The sequence below is a fragment of the Dreissena polymorpha genome, chromosome 7, assembly GCF_020536995.1.
Source record: "Dreissena polymorpha isolate Duluth1 chromosome 7, UMN_Dpol_1.0, whole genome shotgun sequence".
Classification (NCBI taxonomy): domain Eukaryota; kingdom Metazoa; phylum Mollusca; class Bivalvia; order Myida; family Dreissenidae; genus Dreissena; species Dreissena polymorpha.
This window is the reverse complement of record NC_068361.1, coordinates 79651773-79673574: the sequence shown is the minus strand read 5'-3', so window position 1 is coordinate 79673574 and position 21802 is coordinate 79651773. Positions and strand designations below refer to the sequence as shown.

General features: G+C 34.3%; 1 protein-coding gene and 1 long non-coding RNA gene across 5 annotated transcripts in view; both read right to left on the bottom strand.

The window, feature by feature from the left end:
* Positions 1–327: 327 nt before the first annotated feature.
* The window catches only part of LOC127837245 (CDP-diacylglycerol--inositol 3-phosphatidyltransferase-like), a 74184-nt gene continuing 52709 nt past the window's right edge, over positions 328–21802 (bottom strand). Inside the window, exons 6-7 of one of the 4 annotated variants that reach the window (XM_052364165.1) lie at positions 3074–3155; positions 328–2158 (exon numbers count right to left, since the gene is read on the bottom strand). In XM_052364165.1, coding sequence (XP_052220125.1) covers positions 1920–2158; positions 3074–3155 — 321 coding nt within the window. In that variant the 3' untranslated portion in view covers positions 328–1919. The remainder of the gene's footprint in view (positions 2159–3073; positions 3156–21802) is intronic. The other 3 variants (XR_008029193.1, XM_052364163.1, XM_052364164.1) reach the window with 3 other exon arrangements.
* Positions 12438–14647, bottom strand: LOC127837247 (uncharacterized). Its single transcript, XR_008029195.1, has 2 exons — positions 14095–14647; positions 12438–13949 (listed from the first exon to the last, which is right to left on the bottom strand). It is a non-coding gene; the product is annotated as an uncharacterized LOC127837247 (long non-coding RNA).

Here is a 21802-nt window from a genome sequence, read left to right as displayed (position 1 = left end):
TTGTAGAAAATAGTAAAGTTGCAACGTTATGCGAATACACATGAAGATGGTCCGCCTTCGCACAAGAACTTCAAGATGGACCTAAATCGCCATTTAAACCGAGTCGTGCTTAAAATATGGTTTGCCAGATGTCAGCTTTCACAATTATTTTGCTAACAGTCTTAATTAAGGGAGGCGGCGAATTGTGACCCTATGGGCGCATGTTACTAGCTTCATACAAAACAGACCCGTTTTTGAAATTAACCGACGACGACAATTATAAAGTGGTATTCATTTAACTTACCAATTTTACTTATACATGTAAAATAAACGCTAATCAAACAAAAAGACGTTTTCACATTTTTATTTAGTCGTACACAATGCAATAACATGTAACATATCATTTATATTTTGGATACAAAACAGACAACGTGCCACGTGGTGAATTCTATTAAACAATGTCCAATTTGAAAACACTTCGTTCGTTACAAATAATGTGATTTCGACGGTAGAGAACTACTGTGCTCTATAATCCATGGAACTGGAACCTAATATCCGGCACATGGAATTACCTAAGTGTGGCGTACATGTACATTTATATTAAATACAAAGAAACATGGGACCGTTATTCCTTTAAAACACGTCTTCTACTAATATTTGCATGATGTCACTCATAACCTAGAAACCAAAACCAGCAGTAAAACTATTTTATGGAACAATAAAGACATAACTTCAAACAATAAGACGTTTTTCTATAAAGATTGGTTTGAACGAAGCATTAAATATGTCGACCAATTATATGACTACAGAATTAAGGATTTCTACTCTTTTGATGATATATGCTACAGATACGGAATACCTTCAAATAATTTCCTGAAGTATTACACACTAATCAAAAGCATACCCATACATATTAAATCTGAAATCAATACAAATAATACACCATGTACTCAAACAAAATTCGTAGAAAACATACTTGGAAGAAAAAAACAAAACGAATAAAATATTTTACACACAACAAATTAAGACTACAGAAAAATCCAAAACCCAAAATACATGGCAAGTCCTTTTCGGAGAACATGAACTTAATTGGAAACACATATTTACCATGCCATATAAAGCAACTATTGAAAGCACACTGAGAAATTTTCAATATAAATACATCCATAGAAATATAGCTAGAAATAAATATCTCTTTAAATGCAAATTATCTAACTCAAATCTGTGTGACTTCTGCAGTGAAAACATCGAAACTATAGAACATCTTTTTTGGGAGTGCAAACACATCCAGCCTATTTGGAATCAATTAGTATCTTTTCTTGAACAACAGCAACTAAACGTTAAACTATCTTTCTTAAATGTAAGATTCAGAATTTACTCATTAAAATCAATAGACTGTAATAATATTGTGAATTTTATTCTTATAATGATGAAATATTTTATCTTAAACATGAAGTACAAAAAACAAGTACCAAATTTTAATTGAATCCAGATTGAGAAAGAAATAGCCCTCAGTAATGACACATTACAAATCTTTGAACAAAATGGAATCGAATTAAATTCTCATAATGTTTGTCCACTTATATACATTTCACTCTAATGTTAGTTTATCTTTCTAAAATGTTTTTGTATATTTTTTTTCAATCTTATAAGATCATTGTGAATATACAACAAAACACACAAGTCCAGTATGCTTTCTTCCGACTTTATACAACTCATCATTTTTCATAGCTATTCTTCTGTTGTTCTTTTCTTTTCTCTTTAAACAAAATATATATTAGCATATCTTGTATAACATGTCTGAATTTTATTGCTTTGTACAATCACTATGTTGTATGATCATATACATGTATACATTGTTTGTATTATATTGAATAAAAAAATTAATATATTTGCATAACGTTGCAGTCAATGAAAGATTGTCTAGTTATTTTCAACGTTCAGTCATCATTCGCATGCAATCTTTGGATATGTGCTCCATTCGTGCCATTGGTCATCCGAGTCAGGTGGCCATTGACGTCACCGCCACCTTGCGACGAACTACGGTGTTGCATAAGTGCCAGACGGTACATTCGGTCGACGAGTGTGACAAGCATAATGCACAGGCGGGACACGGCCCAAGGCGCGCTGAGGTAGGCGAGCAGATTCCACAGTCCGACTTGCCAGCCAGCTATGGGGACTGCAAATGGACGCATCACAATGTTAACGTTGTAATAATTGGGACAGGGATTGAAAAAAGGCGCAAACCAGCGTATACCTTATAATACATGGGAACATATTGTAAATAGAAGTATCGCAGAGAACACATAATTAATACTGGGAAAGAGACTGCAAATAGATGTATAGCAGCGTGAACAATATAATAAGTGGAAAAGAGACTGTTAATAGGCGCATCGCAGCGCATGCGTTATAATACGTGGTACTAATGCAAATTGAAGTATCGCAGAGTAGACATTATTTTATCCCACTTTTACAGCGAATTCGGTTGATTAAAGCTCCGTTGATTAAATTTCTGCATAAACCACGGCACGAAATGACGTCATTTTTTCGATAAACTGACGTCATAAATCCAGCGATATTATCAAGTTAAACTAATTTTGTTTAAATAAAAAGGTTTACTGAATAAAAAGTGAGATAAATAAAATAATAGATTAGTGTTGATTATAGATCAGGTTGATTATAGATCGCCAAGGCTCGTGCTTTTTGTTTTCTAAGTCTCGCATGATAAACCTGATCTATAATCAACACTAACCTATTATTCTCTATATACGTGGGAAAGAGACTGCATAATTATAGGCGTAACACAGCGAATACATTATAATAGTAAGGAACAAAAAACAGCAAATATATGTATAACAACATAATAATACTCGGGACTTTCATTGGAACACAAACGCACGTGTGGTGTAAATGTGGTTCAGTCTTTGTGCAATTTTACATAATGCGTATTCTAATGTCCTTTATGTTGTGAATCTCACTGCAAATATTGATAAAGAGAATGATTTTTTTTTAAATAAATGCGTTGGAAAAGCTTTTAATAAATAGTAAGTATTGCGTTGAGCAATCGTATGTAAGTTGTAAGAAATCATAGCACCTGTGGGTCCGGGGTCACCATGACCCAGGTAGAGGGACAGCAGGAACACGTGATTTCCGTACACCCAGAACAGGTTGGGCACCTACAGAATGAAATATACTATGTAGCAGGATCGACTACCCTCATGACCAGATTCAGTTCCAATTTAAGTCGAGCTCTGGGATAATGGGGTTTAATTAATGTGCTTAAACTGTCGTCCCTAATTACACAGCATATTCCGCACAGGCTTATCGAGTGGGACACTTTCCGCCTAGACTGGTTTACCATTTAAACAAGTCTTCATGTCAACGAAAAGTCTAATAAAAGCGGACAGTGTTGTCCGTGATTACTTGTGCGGGCTGCACAGGCTAATCTGGGATGGCACTTTCTAATCTGGGACGGCACTTTACGCACATGAATTAAACCCGTTTTCCCAGAGCGGGGTTCGTTATTCTTATTTTCCCAACAATTTGTGTCAGCATGTAGACATTTGAAAATGACGCAAATTAATGAATGCAACGGGCAAAAATGCATTTGTTTGGTTTACAATGCCGCTACGCAACTTATATTATACATTCCACCCAGTCGTGTAAACGGTAAAATGATTGCGATGTCTAGGGGTGGTACCAGAGAAATACAAACGTCATCAAATCAGTCTTTGACTGACATATATCCGCTGGTGTAATGTGCCGTTACACTCTGATTAATAATACTTGTAGTATATATAATAAATCAAAAGTAGTTTACCTAGGATAGAAAATAACGAATAGCGAAATTCTTGTATCAATATTTTGAGGCGCTCCATAGGATATTATATCGTAAATATACTGCTTTTATCAATGCATACAGTTACATCTGCTCCATTATGGTGTTTTATGTCATACTTTATATAATAATAATGATTGATTAAATTAAGTTATTAACTTACATTTCTTCAATATTATTGCACAAATAGTATAATTATTATTGACAAATTTATTTATATTTTCGGAAATCTTGGATATTTAGATGGCGCTCCGATGAGGAAACACATAATAGGCTATATGAGTACTTACATATAGCTGTTAAAATAAATTTTCGTCAGCCAATTATCTTGGTGTTTGTAGTCGTTATTTCTAAATCTCGCTGCACTAAAATCAGAGTATACACATCTGGCCAATGCATTGTGAGGAAAGATGTTTATATAAATCAGGATCGAACGATATAATCTAGATAAAGCAGATAAAGACAAATTTATTCTAAATAAATTAGGTACAAACCATTTCATGGAATATATTTACTAAGATGTTTAAATTTCAGACGACGGCAGAATCTAATATAAGTGTTTTTATTATAATAATGATAATACAAATGGCAAAAATATATTAATGTTTTAATTAATATAATAATGAAAACATTGACGATGATGAAGAATAAGAAAATGATGACAAACATAATCATGAGGCTTTTCATTTATTATTATATTATTTATTAGTATTAAATTATTGTTATCATAATTATAATAATAATTATTATTATTATTATTGATATCATCATAGTAATCATCATCGTCATGACGTGATAAGGATTTAGATAATACAGATGCACACGAAGATGATCATTATACTAATTACTTGATAACGATATTTACAAATGATAGATGCTCCATTGGCCGCAGAAATCTAGTATTGAGAACATCTGAAACGCCAGGGTGTACACCGGATATAGCGTGGCGAGCACGTGACACAACGCCGTCACGGACGCTTCGTCAATCAGGATGTCTAATAGCATGCCAAACTCGGAGGCTGAAATAAACACTGAACAATTTTAATATTTTTAGTGCTTAAATACACCCAGTTTGTTGCGTTTATCTTAATACAAATTTGAAAGTGTATGCTATATGAAAAAATATGCGCGCTTATTTATATACCTACACATACGCTCTTTATCAGTGACCTTGGGTAGACAATGACAAACAAGCATTTTTGTAAGACTGGCCTCAATATAAAATAAACAAGCGCTTACTAAATATTGCAAGTCAAACGTATTAAAAACGTTACTTTGTACAAAATATCTCGCTAGGTTCCCGTCCAACTCGTCTAAAGCAAAACTGACGACATAACAGAGAGCTGCCGCACATCTGTCTGTTCGAGCGAGGTAGCAAAAGAGACATAAGAATAGAATTCGAATGTAATCTGAAAAACATGAAGATGCATATTATTCCGTGTTCAATAGACGTTGTCTTTATCATTATAATAAAATATTACCATCATTAAACTGGTCATTTTGCATGAACATTAAAGGGATTTCTCACACTGGAATCAGCGGTACAATGTTCATAGCAATGACCATCGTTCGGGTCATCATCATATTGCGATTATCATGCTCATGGTCATAAAAATCATAATCATCATCATCAACATCATCATCATAATCACCATCATCGTAGTCGTCGTTTTCGTCGCCATGAATATCATCATTATTATCATCATAATAAGCATCAGTATCACTATCAGTAGCTTGTCAGTAACTGCTTTCAATGCTTTATATTGATAAATTTAAACATTTGAACTAAAAATCTCCAGTAAAAAATAAGAATACAATTTTAAAAAAGAAGAAAAAACGTTAACCTCCACAGGACTCGAACCACTGACCCCTAGTAGTAGAGTCATGGAGTTTTGGAGTAAAATGCCTCCCGACTTTACCACTCGAACATCCACGCTCACGTCAACTGTGGAGGTATTTTTAGCTATATAAGCAATCCTCGTAGTTCGCCAAAATATCGATTCGTGTCGAACGACGCTTTTGACTGTTGGACAGTCCCTTTAAGCATCACCAATGAATACTTCATCAAGTTTCTCTTAATATTTGGAAGGAAAGATAAGTGAGACGCCGTGTTATCTGTGATGCAGTCGTTCACACGAGATTTCAAGTTTACACGAGTTTAAACGCTCACTGTGACAACGGTATGCATGTCAGCATTGTATTGTCGCAGGACATGACCTTAAATATCATGAGTAAATCGTGATATTTTAATTTCCTGAGAATTTTACATAAGATTTTGTATTAAAGGTTAAAGATGAACTCAGAGCTAATACGGCGAAATATATTAAAGAAGGCCATTAAGAAAGCCACATTTTTGCATTCTTAAACTTGAACGACATAATATGCGCGGCATTAATTTCATAGCTTTCAGTTTTGCTAGAAACAGATATGTAGCTTTTGAAATATTGATGCAACAACTTTCCTTCCGAAACGGAATGGTAGTTTCACATTTGGTCACATAGAGCTAATGCTACGATTGGTTGAAGACGAGTCTAGAGATGAAATTTTTATTTTAAATGTTGAGCCGTGTGAAACACAACAAAGATACGTTATAAACGTTCGACCATTCTGAAAAAAACACCATACGTATATAACGTGACATAACGTAATAAATATTTGCGATTTGAAAATATATAAATATCTGTTTTATATTGCAATACATTTTTAAATGCGATTTCGGGTGCACGTTTGTGTGAGATAGTGTTACTTATAACAATTATGAATTGATATATAGCTTAATATATGCTATCATATTATGATAACATATTTAAGTTTTTTACTCTCTGTACATTGACTACATTCATACGTACCAATTATGTTTGGAATATACAACAGCACATGAGTAGTATTCCCTTTACGATGTGGCGAATCTGAAATCAACAAGTACATGCACGTGATTGTGTGATAATGTATTTGATATTTATCCCATCATCAGACGTGCATTGTCGAAATAAACCACTGTGGAATAAATTTTCCTTTATTTCAGCAGTGCTGAAATACAGCTGTCACGCGCGGCGAAGAATGTTCATATTACTCGGAATCAACTATAAAGTAATCATTTTTAGTAAAATCGAATCAGATTCAACAAAACAAACAATTTGATACCAAGATGTAATATAGTTTTATCACATAATGCAACTCAAAAAGCAAATAAACATTATTTACAAATATTAAGTGCGCGTACTCGTGACGTCATTATTAACACGTCATACGACACAATGCATGTAGTTTCACGCTAAAGATGCAGTTGTTTAGTGTCTCTTTTTTTCATTATTTCTTAAAAATCGGGGACGTAGAGGTATGATAAACGAAAAAACAGGTTGGTTACTGATCTTTTTGTAATGTATTAGGCTCGACACGATTAAAATAATGAAACAATGTTTGCTTAAAATATCTTTGGAATTTTCCGTCTAGTTCGATTTTCCTATTCTATGTTTAAAGAAATAATTTACGACTAAGAAAATTGATGGGATAAATCGAATACTAGGTCGGTGCCGAATAAAGCAAAGTTTATCTTGCTCGGCACGAAAATCTGAACCACTCGCCAAGGCTCGTGGTTCAGATTTTCTAAGCCTCGCAAAATAAACTTTGCTTTATTCGGCACCGACCTAGTATTCTCTATTTACACTATGCACATGCCCTGTGGTTCTTGACAAAGCCACTTTAAGTCATCTCCGTCATTGATTAGTCTAGTACCAACTGTTCAATACCCTATTTTAATATATAACAAAATATTTTATCCCATCATCAGACGTGCATTGTCGAAATAAACCACTGTGAAATAAATGTACCTTTATTTCAGCAGTGCTGAAATATAGCTGTCACGCGCGGCGAAGAATGTTCATATTACTCGGAATCAACTATAAAGTAATCAGTTTTAGTAAAATCGAATCAGATTCAACAAAACAAACAATTTGATACCAAGATGTAATATAGTTTTTACACATAATGCAACTCAAAAAGCAAATAAACATTATTTACAAATATTAAGTGCGCGTACTCGTGACGTCATTATTGATACGTCATACGACACAATGCATGTTGTTTCACGCTAAAGATGCAGTTGTTTAGTGTCTTTTTTTTCATTATTTCTTAAAAATCGGGGACGTAGAGGTATGATAAACGAAAAACAGGTTGGTTACTGATCTTTTTGTAATGTATTAGGCTCGACACGATTAAAATAATGAAACAATGTTTGCTTAAAATATCTTTGGGATTTTCCGTCTAGTTCGATTTTCCTATTCTATGTTTAAAGAAATAATTTACGACTAAGAAAATTGATGGGATAAATCGAATACTAGGTCGGTGCCGAATAAAGCAAAGTTTATCTTGCTCGGCACGAAAATCTGAACCACTCGCCAAGGCTCGTGGTTCTGATTTTCTAAGCCTCGCAAAATAAACTTTGCTTTATTCGGCACCGACCTAGTATTCTCTATATGCTATACAAATCTCTTTCTCACGAGGAAATACATACTTATTAAGGAAGAAAACCTTGTTTGAAATTATAAAATGGATGTATAGAAGTTATACTTTCCAACAATCGTGAAATCGAATCCTTATCGGGGTTTAAGCGGACACAAAAACAACATTTATTATGCTTTACAATTCTCTGCTTAGAAGCAAGGCGAACATGGTTATATGCAACATGTATAAAACCAGAAAAGCGTCTGAGTAACTCGCCTCCTGTTCAAGTTTTTGCTATGAATTGCTTATGAGTCTTTAAAAAAAGTCTTTATTCAATTAGATATCCAAGAGACAAACATGAGTCAAAATGCGCATCTGTCAAGGGTTAAGAAATTATAGAAAAAAAGCTTCCATAAGACTATTTTTGGAAAATTGTTATGTTTCATTGTATATATACAAACAAAACAAGTAACCCCAGGACTGTGCCAAATTTTGACTCCAGAGGCATTATTTTAACAGACTTTGAAGAGGACCACCTTAACATGGTAGACACTAAATCATGGACTCCAAACCTTGCTGCTTTATAGATATTTTAAATTATGTACAATATAATCACATATGTATATATAAAGTATGTGACCATGGACGTGGTCAGTGTTAACTCCAGGGGCAAACACATCTAGCAGAGGACCACTAGACAATGTTTCACACAGAATATTTAACCTCTAACCGTTTTTATTTCCGAGAAAGAATGAAGCTGTTAGCAGTTTTTTAGCCCTGGTGGCACACATGAAATGGACCGGAAATTGTTTAACCACTTTGAAATAACGGCACTCTAGGATAATTTCCTGCGAAGTTATATCTGTCATGATGTTAAAGAGAGTCCTTAGATGAAAAGTTTAACGGACGCAACTCACGCACTGACGGGCATTTGGGTAGCCATAAAGTTTCTCAATACACACAACTTCGCCTGCACCGTATGCGCATCCACCACCATGGTTATTTACTAGGGCTGCAACAAATCCAAAAAATGTGTTTGGATCCGAATCCAAATATGGTTACAGGGATTTCAATAGACGCAGAATCCTGCGTTTTGACGCGAGCAAATTAAAAATGACTCATTTTTGACGCAACCCTTTTTTCTGCTGTGCGTCATTTTGACGCGTCGAAAATTTGACCCATGCGTCAGTCAGTTAACATCTCGAGTTCCATGGTAATAAATCCCGCTGTGCTCCTAATTTAAATTAATGTTTCAGTATTTGAAACTCGGTCTATAATCGAGGGAATACCCCGGGCGTTGTTTATCTTATCTCATCTCTTCCAATACACATGTCACCGTCTAAATAGTGCGTGCCCACTAACTGGGTAATTAGCAGCAGTGATTACGTGATAATTGATTGACCATCCGATAATTGCAGGGTTTTTTGCAGACTTTTCAGACGGTACGGTTAAAGAAAGTCGGCAAAATTAATTAAAGTAAAAACCATATTGATCAAAGGTCTATTCATTACGTGGATCCAATAGTAGATATTAGTCCAGCGAGTTTTGTCAGTTGTTAATCCACAGATAATTACGATTAACACCCATCTTATATAAACTGGAATCACAGTTCATTTTGTATACTAACAAGTAATAATACTACACATAAACATTGAGAAAACACATTTTCTCGATTAGATATCAATTATCCGAGTAGAATTAAATTGCTGCGTCATGACCTTCGACATTGTAAATGGCAGACATTCAACCCGCGTTCAATTCAAAGCTGGCGATTCAAATTGCAAGTATATATATTCTATCTTTATTTCTGTCTCATCACTGTACAAGTATATACAACAATAAAAGTATTCATATCAATTACAGTGCCAATCATATAATGGATTTATAAGAGACATAACAGTAGTCAAGAACACAATTACTATGCATCAGTTAAAAGTTAACCAAATATGTTAAAATTATAAAACATGGATTATAAAACAATAAAACAATATTGCATAAGTGGAATATTGAGACCTTTGATAGTTTCAATATAAAAATAATCTCATGAAACCTGTGTGTAGAATTTAAAAGTACAGTCGATCGGGTAGTTCCGGATCTCGGGTAATTCCGAATCAACTCTATGATTTAATTAAAATATTAGTCTAAAAGATATTGCCATATCAATATAACTGTGATTTTTGGAAAATGTGATCAATTTCAAGCAATAACACAGTTTTGCTTCTTATTTCAACGTTGTTTTCATTGAAAATCACACTTTGGTAACTATCACAGTCGTGTCATTTTACCGTCGCACTGTCTATCAATAACACGCGTCAACAATTAAAAGACGATTTAGAAGCACATTTCCTTGGTAAATGCTTGTACATTTGGTATGAATTTGTTTATTTATTATCATTTTTAAATTCCTGCGAGTGATTTAAGTATATGTTTATGATTTATGGAAATAAAAGCATGGACATTGCACCTCGTGTACATGTCAGTTGCGGATCAGCTGATTGGGGAAAATCTCAAAACAGTTTATTATTGTTTAAATACTGTGTTAGTAATATTTTAAAGCTCTAGCTACCACAAAAGTTTATAATATATATATATATATATATATATATATATATATATATATATATATATATATATATATATATATATATATATATATATATATATGAAATGAAGAGTGCCTAGTTTCTCATAAAGTTGATACAATGTTTCATTTGAATTATTTAATTATAATACTATTTTGTGACTTCAATGTCGAGAAATACAGAGAATACGATTGAATTTTGTTTATTTTGTCTGTCTTTCTGCCCTAAAACTTTAACCTTGCTCATAAAATGAAACATTATGGACCTGGTTCTCCAAACTTTACATGTTCTTGCATCTGATTGAGATCTATTATGCAAACCAGTTATGAGGCATTAGGTCTAAGTCACAAGGTCAAGGCTAACACATGCAGTAAGCATTTGTTGAATGCATCTTGGTTTGTTTGTATGTTTATGTGTTTAGTATTTTTAAAATAAGTTATAACATTTAAATGTATAATAGCGGAGTAATAAAAAACCAGCGGAGTGCTAAAATCTGTACTCTAGAAAAAAATTATGGATTAATAAATGATGGTAATATGTTACTAGTGCTGGAAGGAGATTGGTAATATTTTAAATATTTATCCAATTTTTAATGTGCATTTATGCTGTGATTTTGCATTTCAGATAATTGTCAAGTTGGACGGATGGGTCCTAAAAAGCACGGGTGCTCTGCACAGTCATTGGCAAAGAGGCTGAAGCGGATACTTTTATATATTTTTACATTATTGTGATCCTATTATTGTTAAATGTTGCCATAATATGTTATTTACCAAACATTTAACTTGATATCTAGTATTGTCTTCCATTTCTTTACCATTACTATCCCAGAGGTACTGGTTTATGTTGTTGTTGCTTTTTATACTTTTATTACATTATTTTACATTATTGTGATCATATTATTGTTACATGTTATCATACTATGTTATTTACCAAAAAAGTAACTTGATATCTAGTATTGTTTTCCATTTCTTTAGCAAATTTATTCTAGAGGCACTGGTTTATGTTATACTTTTTATGGATGCTTTTATATATTTTTACATTATTGTGATCCTATTATTAGCAAATGCATTCCAGAGGTACTTGTTTATGTTCAGTTGTCATTTTTATGCCCCCGGATCGAATGATCGGGGCATATTGTGTTTGGCCAGTCTGTCATTCTGTCCCAAAACTTTAACCTTAGTTAAAGTTTTTTGATAACTTTTGCAATATTTAGGACAGAATCTTGATATTTGGCATGTATGTGTATCTCATGGAGCTGCACATTTTGAGTGGTGAAAGGTCAAGGTCATCGTTCAAGGTCAAAGAAGCTAATCCAAGGAAGTAATAAGCTTTAAAGGGCGATAATTATCTGTACCTGCCAAATGAACAAAAAACAAAGCGGCGCAATAGGGGGCATTGTGTTCCTGACAAACACATCTCTTGTTATAAATACATTTATATAAAGTTCTGTATTTTTTAGGACCTTAGTTATAAAACATATTTTCTAGTCATACATAAAATGTTCTAGTCATAAGCATATATGTCATATTTTCATACAGTTTGTACATTATTGTGATTCTATTGTTGTTAAATGTTATTATATTATGTTATTTCCCAAGAAGGTATCTTGAGTTTATCAATAAATTGCTTGTATTGAGTATTTGTGCTTGTTTTATATAACCAATAATACAGAGGAATCCATTTCAAATCAAAACATAAATACTTTCCAACAGCTTTATTCTCCTGTGTACAGTCATACACCCCATAATGTTTTTAAATTGTCAGACAGTTATTAAACTGAAACAAACGAACCTATCTGATGTTTTATTTAATACATGCATCATTTGTTTTGACAGTCAAAATAATTGTTGACAGTCAAAATAAGTTTTGAGATGATCCCTGACCTACATCTTCCAAATAGTCCGAGTGATCCGAAATTACCGCACTCGATTCAGAACTAGCCGACTTTATGCAAGCGAATAAGTTCAAATTGGCATCAGAAATGTATTGATAAGTATTAATAAATTAATATGGCCTGAAAGATGAAATATTTTGCCTCAACAATCCAAGTTTTTTGAAAGCAATTGCTTTATTTTAAAAATATTTACACCATTATTTACGTTAGTGATCCGGAACTACCCGACCGACTGTATTAGTTAAGATATTTACTTCCAGAGTGTCATGTTGGAATAATTAATGGCAATTCAATAATGGAGAAAGCATTAACTGGATTTAACAAACATTTGATAAGGTTTGTTAAACCCGATAACAACAAGAAAAATTTGGATTATTAAAGTAAAACTACTACAGGTAAGGCATTCCAAAGTGTACATATTTCGGACATGTATAGTATTCGAATAAACAGTAATAGATATACTAGATGTTCCATGCAATTTAGATTGTGTTTTGTTAGAAAAGCTATCATAGGGATGATGATAATATAATGCCGATAAATATGTGATGAAAAGGTGCTACCGGTACATATATTAAATTATTTAAATGTGTTAAAAGACTTAAATGTGTTATAAGGAAGTATATTTAATATACCAATTCATTAAAATATGTTGTGTTATGTATCATGGTATTGTTATTTAATAAAGCAGTATAACTTTTTATGATATTGTGTTACTCTTAGAGCATATTTTTATCTAAAAAATTGAATAATACAGACAAAAACACAATTAACGCGCTTCAAAATTGACCACACCATTTTTCAATTTGACTCCTCAAAATTTCAGTCCAGGGGTCATTGACTCCTGGTTTTTAAAATCTATTGAAATCCCTGATGGTTTCATACAGTTTTTTTCGGATCCGGATCCCTCATACACATGTACAAGAGCAAATTAGAATTATCTGTCTAAATTAAAGAAACAAGGGCTGTTTGTAAAACATGCATGCCCCCCATATGGGCTCTCCGTTGTAGTGATAACAATTGTGTGAACATGTTTTTTGTCACTGTGACCTTGACCTTTGACCTAGTGACCTGAAAATCAATAGGGTTCATCTGCCAGTCATGATCAATGTACCTATGAAGTTTCATGATCCTAGCCATAAGCATTCTTGAGTTATCATCCGGAAACCATTTTACTATTTCGGGTCACCATGACCTTGACCTTCGACCTAGTGACCTGAAAATCAATAGGGGTCAACTGCGAGTCATGATGAATCTACCTATCAAGTTTCATGATCCTAGGAATAAGCGTTTTTCAGTAATCATCCGGAAACCATTTTACTATTTCGGGTCACCGTGAACTTGACCTTTGGCCTAGTGACCTCAAAATCGATAGGGGTCAACTGCGAGTCATGATCAATCTACCTATCAAGTTTCATGATCCTAGGAATAAGCGTTTTTCAGTAATCATCCGGAAACCATTTTACTATTTCGGGTCACCGTGAACTTGACCTTTGACCTAGTGACCTCAAAATCGATAGGGGTCATCTGCGAGTCATGATCAATGTACCTATGAAGTTTCATGACCCTAGGCATAAGCGTTCTTGAGTTATCATCCGGAAACCATTTTACTATTTCGGGTCACCATGACCTTGACCTTTGACCTAGTGTCCTCAGAATCAATAGGGGACATCTGCAAGTCATGATCAATGTACCTATGAAGTTTCATGATCGTAGCCATTAGCGTTCTTGAGTTATCATCCGGAAACCATTTTACTATTTCAGGTCACCGTGACTTTGACCTTTGATATAGTGTCCTGAAAATCAATAGGGGTCAACTGCGAGTCATGATCAATCTTCCTATCAAGTTTCATGATCCTAGGCATAAGCGTTCTTGAGTTATCATCCAGAAACCATTTTACTATTTTGGGTCACCGTGACCTTGACCTTTGACCCAGTGACCTGAAAATCAATAGGGGCCATTTGCAAGTCATGATTAATCAGTGCTCCAGCCAGCTTTTCAAAATAGAGGGGAGCTTCCCCAAAAAGGGCACATTTCACGCGTAATTTTGGAAAATAGGGCATTTGGTTATACATATACTTAAGTATATACTTTGGTTATACTATATACTTATTAATTGCAAACACTAGTGCATTGGATGACTTAACCAATTGTATGCTGTTCCTCATTTTGTGTAATAAAATTACAATAAACATATTACTATCTACATTGGCGCTAAGGAAAACAACTTAGTAGCCAATTTCCTAACCGACTTGGGCTAGCATCCGACTACACGCATTAGAGATATATAGATATCATATTTCTTTACGGTGTGTGGGGGGGGGGGGGAATTTTGATGTATTTTTTTATCACCTATCGTCATTGAACTGCATGTTAATCTTTCAGGTTTCAGTTTCAGCATCAGTGGCCTTTTAGAAGAAAATGAAATGAAGACAATAGGAAATAAATTCAGGGGTTTCACTGGATCAAAAAAACGTTATGACTGTCACTACTTAAATTCGTTGCTTTAAATAACTTTGAGCCAATGTTTGTCCACAATAATAATATTTATTAAAACAAAAATCGATATTTACAAATTTAAAGTCTAAACAATGATCAATGTCACCATGAAGTAGCATCCAGTCTGGAGATTAAAATGAAACATTGTTATTGTTAATAACAGGATATATTTATTTCACAACACGTTATTTCAACTAATGTCAACAACGTTGACAGTTTTGTTAGGTCGCGAAAATATATGACAATATCAACATTACATTTTACTTGCAGAGTGATAAATCCTCCTTCCAAACAAGTTCTTTATTTGTTGAAATAACAACTGTCTGCCCTTATTCATTTTAAAATTCATCATGATGGAGGACAGACAGTGTTTAAAAGTTCAGAAATAAAATCCAAACACAAATATGTTTCCTTTCCGTAATTTGGGACTTAAAAATAACCGCATATTCGCATTAAAAAAAGATGATTAATTTTCAAATGTTAATAGGTATTTTGACTTAAAATTCACTATTTTTCCAAACAAAAAAATACAGCCAGAAATTCAGAGGTTTAAAAAAATCAATAGTGCGGAGTTTTATTTCAGTGTGATTGTGCCTAACCAAGCGTGACCTCAGAGATAATCTTTCACAGCATGTTACTATCGTCTGCAACAAAAGGCTAATTAGTGATCTGATAACAAACCATGCCCTTGGGGCTTATTAGTTAACAATGTGTTGACTTAATACACCCCAGGCAGTCATATAAGGGTGTTATCTGTGTATTCATGTCGATGTTTATGGCGATTTATACGGCCTGAAAACAGGAATTTAGAGATCAAAAGGGCATTTGACAGGAAAATAGAGGGGCGCTTTTTAAGTGGGCAAATTTTAGAGGGGCGCAGCGCCCCTCTATTTATTGCTAGCTGGAGCACTGTTAATGTACCTATGAAGTTTCATGATCCTAGGCATAAGCGTTCTTGAGTTATCATCGGGAAACCATTTTACTATTTCGGGTCACCGTGATCTTGACCTTTGACCTAGTGACCTGAAAATCAATAGGGATCTTCTGCAAGCCATAATCAATCTACCTACTAAGTGGCATGATCCTAGGCATAAACGTTCTTGAGTTATCATCCAGAAACCATTTTACTATTTCGGGTCACTGTGACCTTGACCTTTGACCTAGTGACCTGAAAATCAATAGGGGTCATCTGCGAGTCATGATCAATCTACCTATCAAGTTTCATGATCCTAAGCCTAAGCCTTCTTGAGTTATCATCCGGAAACAATTTTACTATTTCGGGTCACTGTGACCTTAACCTTTGACCTAGTGACCTGAAAATCAATAAGGTTCATCTGAGAGTCATGATCAATCTACCTATCAAGTTTCATGATCCTAGGCCTAAGCGTTCTTGAGTTATCATCCGGAAACCATTTTACTTTTTCGGGTCACCGTGACCTTGACCTAGTGACCTCAAAATCAATAGGGGTCATCTGCGAGTCATGATCAATGTACCTATGAAGTTTCATGATCCTAGGTCCAAGCGTTCTTGAGTTATCATCCGGAAACCACCTGGTGGACGGATCGACTGACAGACCGACATGTGCAAAGCAATATACCCCCTCTTCTTCGAAGGGGTGCATAATAAATGGTTTAGATGTATAATTTGACTAAAAAACATTAAATATTTATAAACAAAAAACATTACACATTTCTCGTTTAACATTGTAGCAATGTCAAAATAAAAAGAAACCTTAACACTTATTCACGTAATAGTTTGCTTGTTAACATATAATTTTCACTGTTCATACAGTTTGATGTTTGTTTTCACAAAAACTTACCTATCAACATTCTCCTGGTCCAGGCTAGCTGAAATAATTCGCGTTCAGAATAAATCTGAACGCTGAAACTTCGGTCTGTAAAAACCTTAACGAAAAATAAATACAATATTATTATGGGAATTACACTATTTGCAAGTGTATATAACTGAAATCTACCTGTTGTTTGACAAATATGAACTTAGATCACAAAAATCACCTGTATTACATTTAAAATCATAGACATGGAGCAGGGACCTATACAAATATATGTTTGTATAGGTCCCTGCATGGAGCGATCATTTTCTCAAAGGCAGCCATTTTGGCATTGTTGTTTTTGTTGTTATTTCGTACCATAGCTATTTCGTACCTTTTACTTTTGGGGTATTTTGTTACTGTCGATTCTAATATTTTGAGTTATAATAGTTATAATTCTTTTTTTTGCTTCATCTTCTAACTTTATCCAATTGCATTTCTTACTGTTTTGCGCATGTTGCACACTTAATTTTTGTGTTCGAACTCAGTTAATACAAACATAGTTGAATTTAACCTCCAGTTCAAGGGAGATAACATGAACCCTTTACTACACAAGGATTTATATTGGATGAAACAAACTCGAAATATAGTTTATTAACAGGTAAATTTCGATATATTTTGCTCAATAAATACTATTTAGGCAACGTTCTTTCATAATAGTCACAAATATGTGTGTATTTAAATTCAGGAGTGATGCGACCGAAATTCGTGTCGGAACTCTCACTATTAAAAAGATAGAGTGCACTATTGATGCCAAGAGTCTGCCAAAGCAAAAATCATCAAAAGACTCTAAGGCGGAAATTTATATTGACTAGGTCCAGGCAAGCCCTATGAGCACTGAACAGGTCTCCTGCTGTGGGGAAGATTCTCTCGTTGGGCACTAAGGTTCCTTGCATCACAAGACAGCATTTAAACTCAATATATGACGAAATATGCTTTCAAGACAATACAATTCATTATGAAGGATTACAATTTGACAGGTCGCGAAATTATGCAAAATTTACCTGATACTTTATTTTTAAATAAAATAAACATATCTTTGTAATTATTAACAAAAGAATAGTGTCTTACCAATTCACAATCCCAGTCCTGAATTTAAATGACTATTGCAATCAAATGCACAACGATATTTAGCATATGGCCGTAGCCATCAATCGCATCGGAAATTTTTAATGCCTGCCGTTTGTGTACAGTAGTGGATTTCGGGGATTTTCCATTCACCACAGGTATTGAATTAAAACGCGGGTCGGTAAATATTACTTCCGAATTATGATTTTGGTATCATTATTTTGTTAGAGCGTGTAGATCAACCTGATATATGTAGCATAGTTGTGTCTTTAATATTTTTTCAAATAAATGAAGTCAACTTTGAGGGACTATTTCTCGGCTTTGGAATGACCTAGAATTAAGCTTCAAATTCTGATGGAAAATTTTACCATTTCTAAAAATAGTTCAATGACGCTCATTAATATGGGAGGTGGAAAACTACAACGGGCGAGGCATGGTATTGTAATGCGCATGCTCCAACAAGAGACTTTAAATAGATTCTGGGAAACCAACAAGTTATAAATAAATGTATTTATTATCGTTGTGTGAATGAATAAACTGGCTATACAGGTTTTTGAAGGTGATATATGTCCAATGGTGCGGAAATCAAGATTTCCTCGTGCACAGATTTGTAGGTTTAGTCATTCGACAGGCAAGCAGGGTAGAGCGAAGACTTGATTTAAATCGTTTTATTTATTTATGCTCTGTTTGTGTGTTGATGTTAATATTATGTTTTATGTGTTTCAGTGAGTTTTATGAGAGCAGACGGATGACTGACTTGAGATAGAAAGGGGCATTGGTTCCGGACATTTTACCATGGGATTTACATAGTTTTCTAAAAAGAATACTTAACGTTTACGATATAGTAACAGCTGATTATTTGTAGATTTCTCTAAAATTAGAGGTTTCAGGAGGTGATGAAGGCACCTAGACACCGGTCTTGAGCCATGGGTCCTCATACGTCCCCCTGCCATTAAAAGAAAAATGAAAAATGAGCAGTAGGGTTGCGTATCCCGCTCGCGGTTACACCTGAATCGTTCGTTACCACCGATTATTGTTTGGGGTGTACGTGAAGTCATGTGCACTTCTCTTAATTGATGGTAATGAATAAATCTTGTAATTATCGCAGCTGTTTTATCAAAACTCTAATGCTTCACTTTATGTACTTTTCGCAAATAGGCGTTGTGGATGGGCATAGGGGGCGTCCTCGCTGCGCTTTGGGCATCGGCGGCGGACGGGCGGTTGTTAGGGCCGTGGCTTCCTTGTTTGGGCTTGTGATTTTGAATTGTGTAGTTAAATTGTGCAATTGTATGATTTTGAGTTTAGGCTTGACGTTTGATGGGTATTAATAATATTCAATTATTCACATGTAACGCATGAGCATGTTTAATGATACGTATAACGACGTGTTCTACAGAATGGATTTAGTATCGTTTCAGTTCTTAAATATATGAGAAGGATGTCGCAACGTTTACTGACGTCTCGAGACTTTTCAACTGAGCGGTGCCATTGGGGTCGATATCTGTTGCTCATTGAACACATACGATCGTCAGAAGATTTGTTTCTTGCATTTATTTGTAGAAAGCCCTGTCAGATACAAACACCCACTCCGTGCGTGTGTTTCAAGAAATAAAATACCCTGCTTGTCATGACACCTAAACAAATGTGTTTGTTTTTATTCTAAATGGTTAGATGATAAATAATTTATGTTTGTCATAAAATGTAATGGAATATAAAACATAATTCAACTTCATGTTTACATTTCCGTACGTTATACTCATTGAGTATGGGTCCGAAAACTATTTATGTTCATTTAACATAACTCGTACCATATGGAAGCATTATTTACTAGTATTGATCATTTTATTTTTTGTACAAAGGAACTTTATTTGTATAGACGGCGAATTAACCAAGATTATACTGTAAATACTGATTTATACTGCATTATATTTAATTATCCCATATAATATGATTTCTAACCGGTCCATACGAAAGCTGTTTTATGACTGATTTTGCATGCATGTAATTTAGTTGATCTTTTATGAATAACGCGATTTCTCGTTTATAATATGCATTACATTCGGTCACCATTTGTTGATTAGTCCACTATATTTTTTTTAATCTCAAATCGTCGAATAACAGTTCAATGGACAGTATAAAAGGCCGCTATTAAGAGGTTGGCTGAGTTTCATCAACTTCAAGGTGAAGGGAATTTTATCTTAATATTTTTAGTGAAAGGAATGAAAAAACTGCATCTGATTTTTTTAAATACATGTTACAAAAACAATGCAAATATTTATAGCAAAACATCTTATATTCATTTAAGCCTTTATTTAAAAAAATACTACTGGGAAAAATGAAAATGTCGAAAGGAAGAAAATATGACGGTACTAAATACAAAATACTGGGAATAATAAAAATGTCGTATATAGGAAGACATATATTAGGGCATGAAAACCATTTAAGTTTGTAAACTATTCCATGGACCTCAATCAACGACGAAAAAACATTAAACCAAGGGTGTATACATACGCCCTTTTAAAATAATGTTGGTAAAAAGTATAAATCGTGGTTTCCAACCCACATGTACTCTTACTTGGTAACAGCATGATTATAGCTCAGCACGTTAGCTTAATGCACTATTAATCCAATATTTATAATTTCAAGTATTTGATTGAAGGATCATAAAATTTACATGAGCATGTTCTATATGTTGACAACAGAATACCATGCCTTGGCTGTTGTCATTAACGTATAACAACAGGCGAAGCATGTTCTATATGTTGGCAATTGAAAACCACGTATTGGCTGTTGTCTTGGACGTATAACAACAGACGAAGCATGTGCTATATGTTGACAAAAGAATAACATGCCTTGATTGTTGTCATGTACGTATAACAGCATGCGGAGCATGTTCTGTATGTTGACAATATAATACCATGCATTGGCTGTTGTCATGAACGTATAACAACAAGCGGAGCATGTTCTATATGTTGACAATAGAATACAATGCATTGGCTGTTGTCATGAACGTATAACAACAAGCGGAGCATGTTCTATATGTTGACAATAGAATACAATGCATTGGCTGTTGTCATGAACGTATAACAACAAGCGGAGCATGTTCTATATGTTGACAATAGAATACCACGCATTGGCTGATGTCATTAACGAATAACAATAGGCGGAGCATGTTCTATATGTTGACAATAGAATACCATGCCTTGGCTGTAGTCATGGACGTATAACAACAGATGGAGCATGTTGTGTAAGTTGACAATAAAATATCATGCCTTGAATGCTATCATGAACATATAACACCAGGTGAAATATGTTCTATATGTTGACAACAAAATACCATGCCTTGGCTGTTGTCTTGAACGTATAACGACAAATGGAGCATGTTGTGTAAGTTGACAATAGAATACCATGCCTTTGGCTGTTGTCTTGAACGTATACCAACAGACGGAGCATGTTCTGTAAGTTGACAATAAAGTATCATGCCCTGACTGCTGTCATGAACATATAACACCTGGTGAAATATGTTGACAACAAAACACCATGCCTTGGCTGTTGTCATGAACGCATAACAACAGGCGGAGCATGTTCTATATGTTTTCAATAGCATACCATGCCTTGGCTGTAGTCACGAGCTTATAACAACAAGCGGATCATGTTCTATATGTTGAC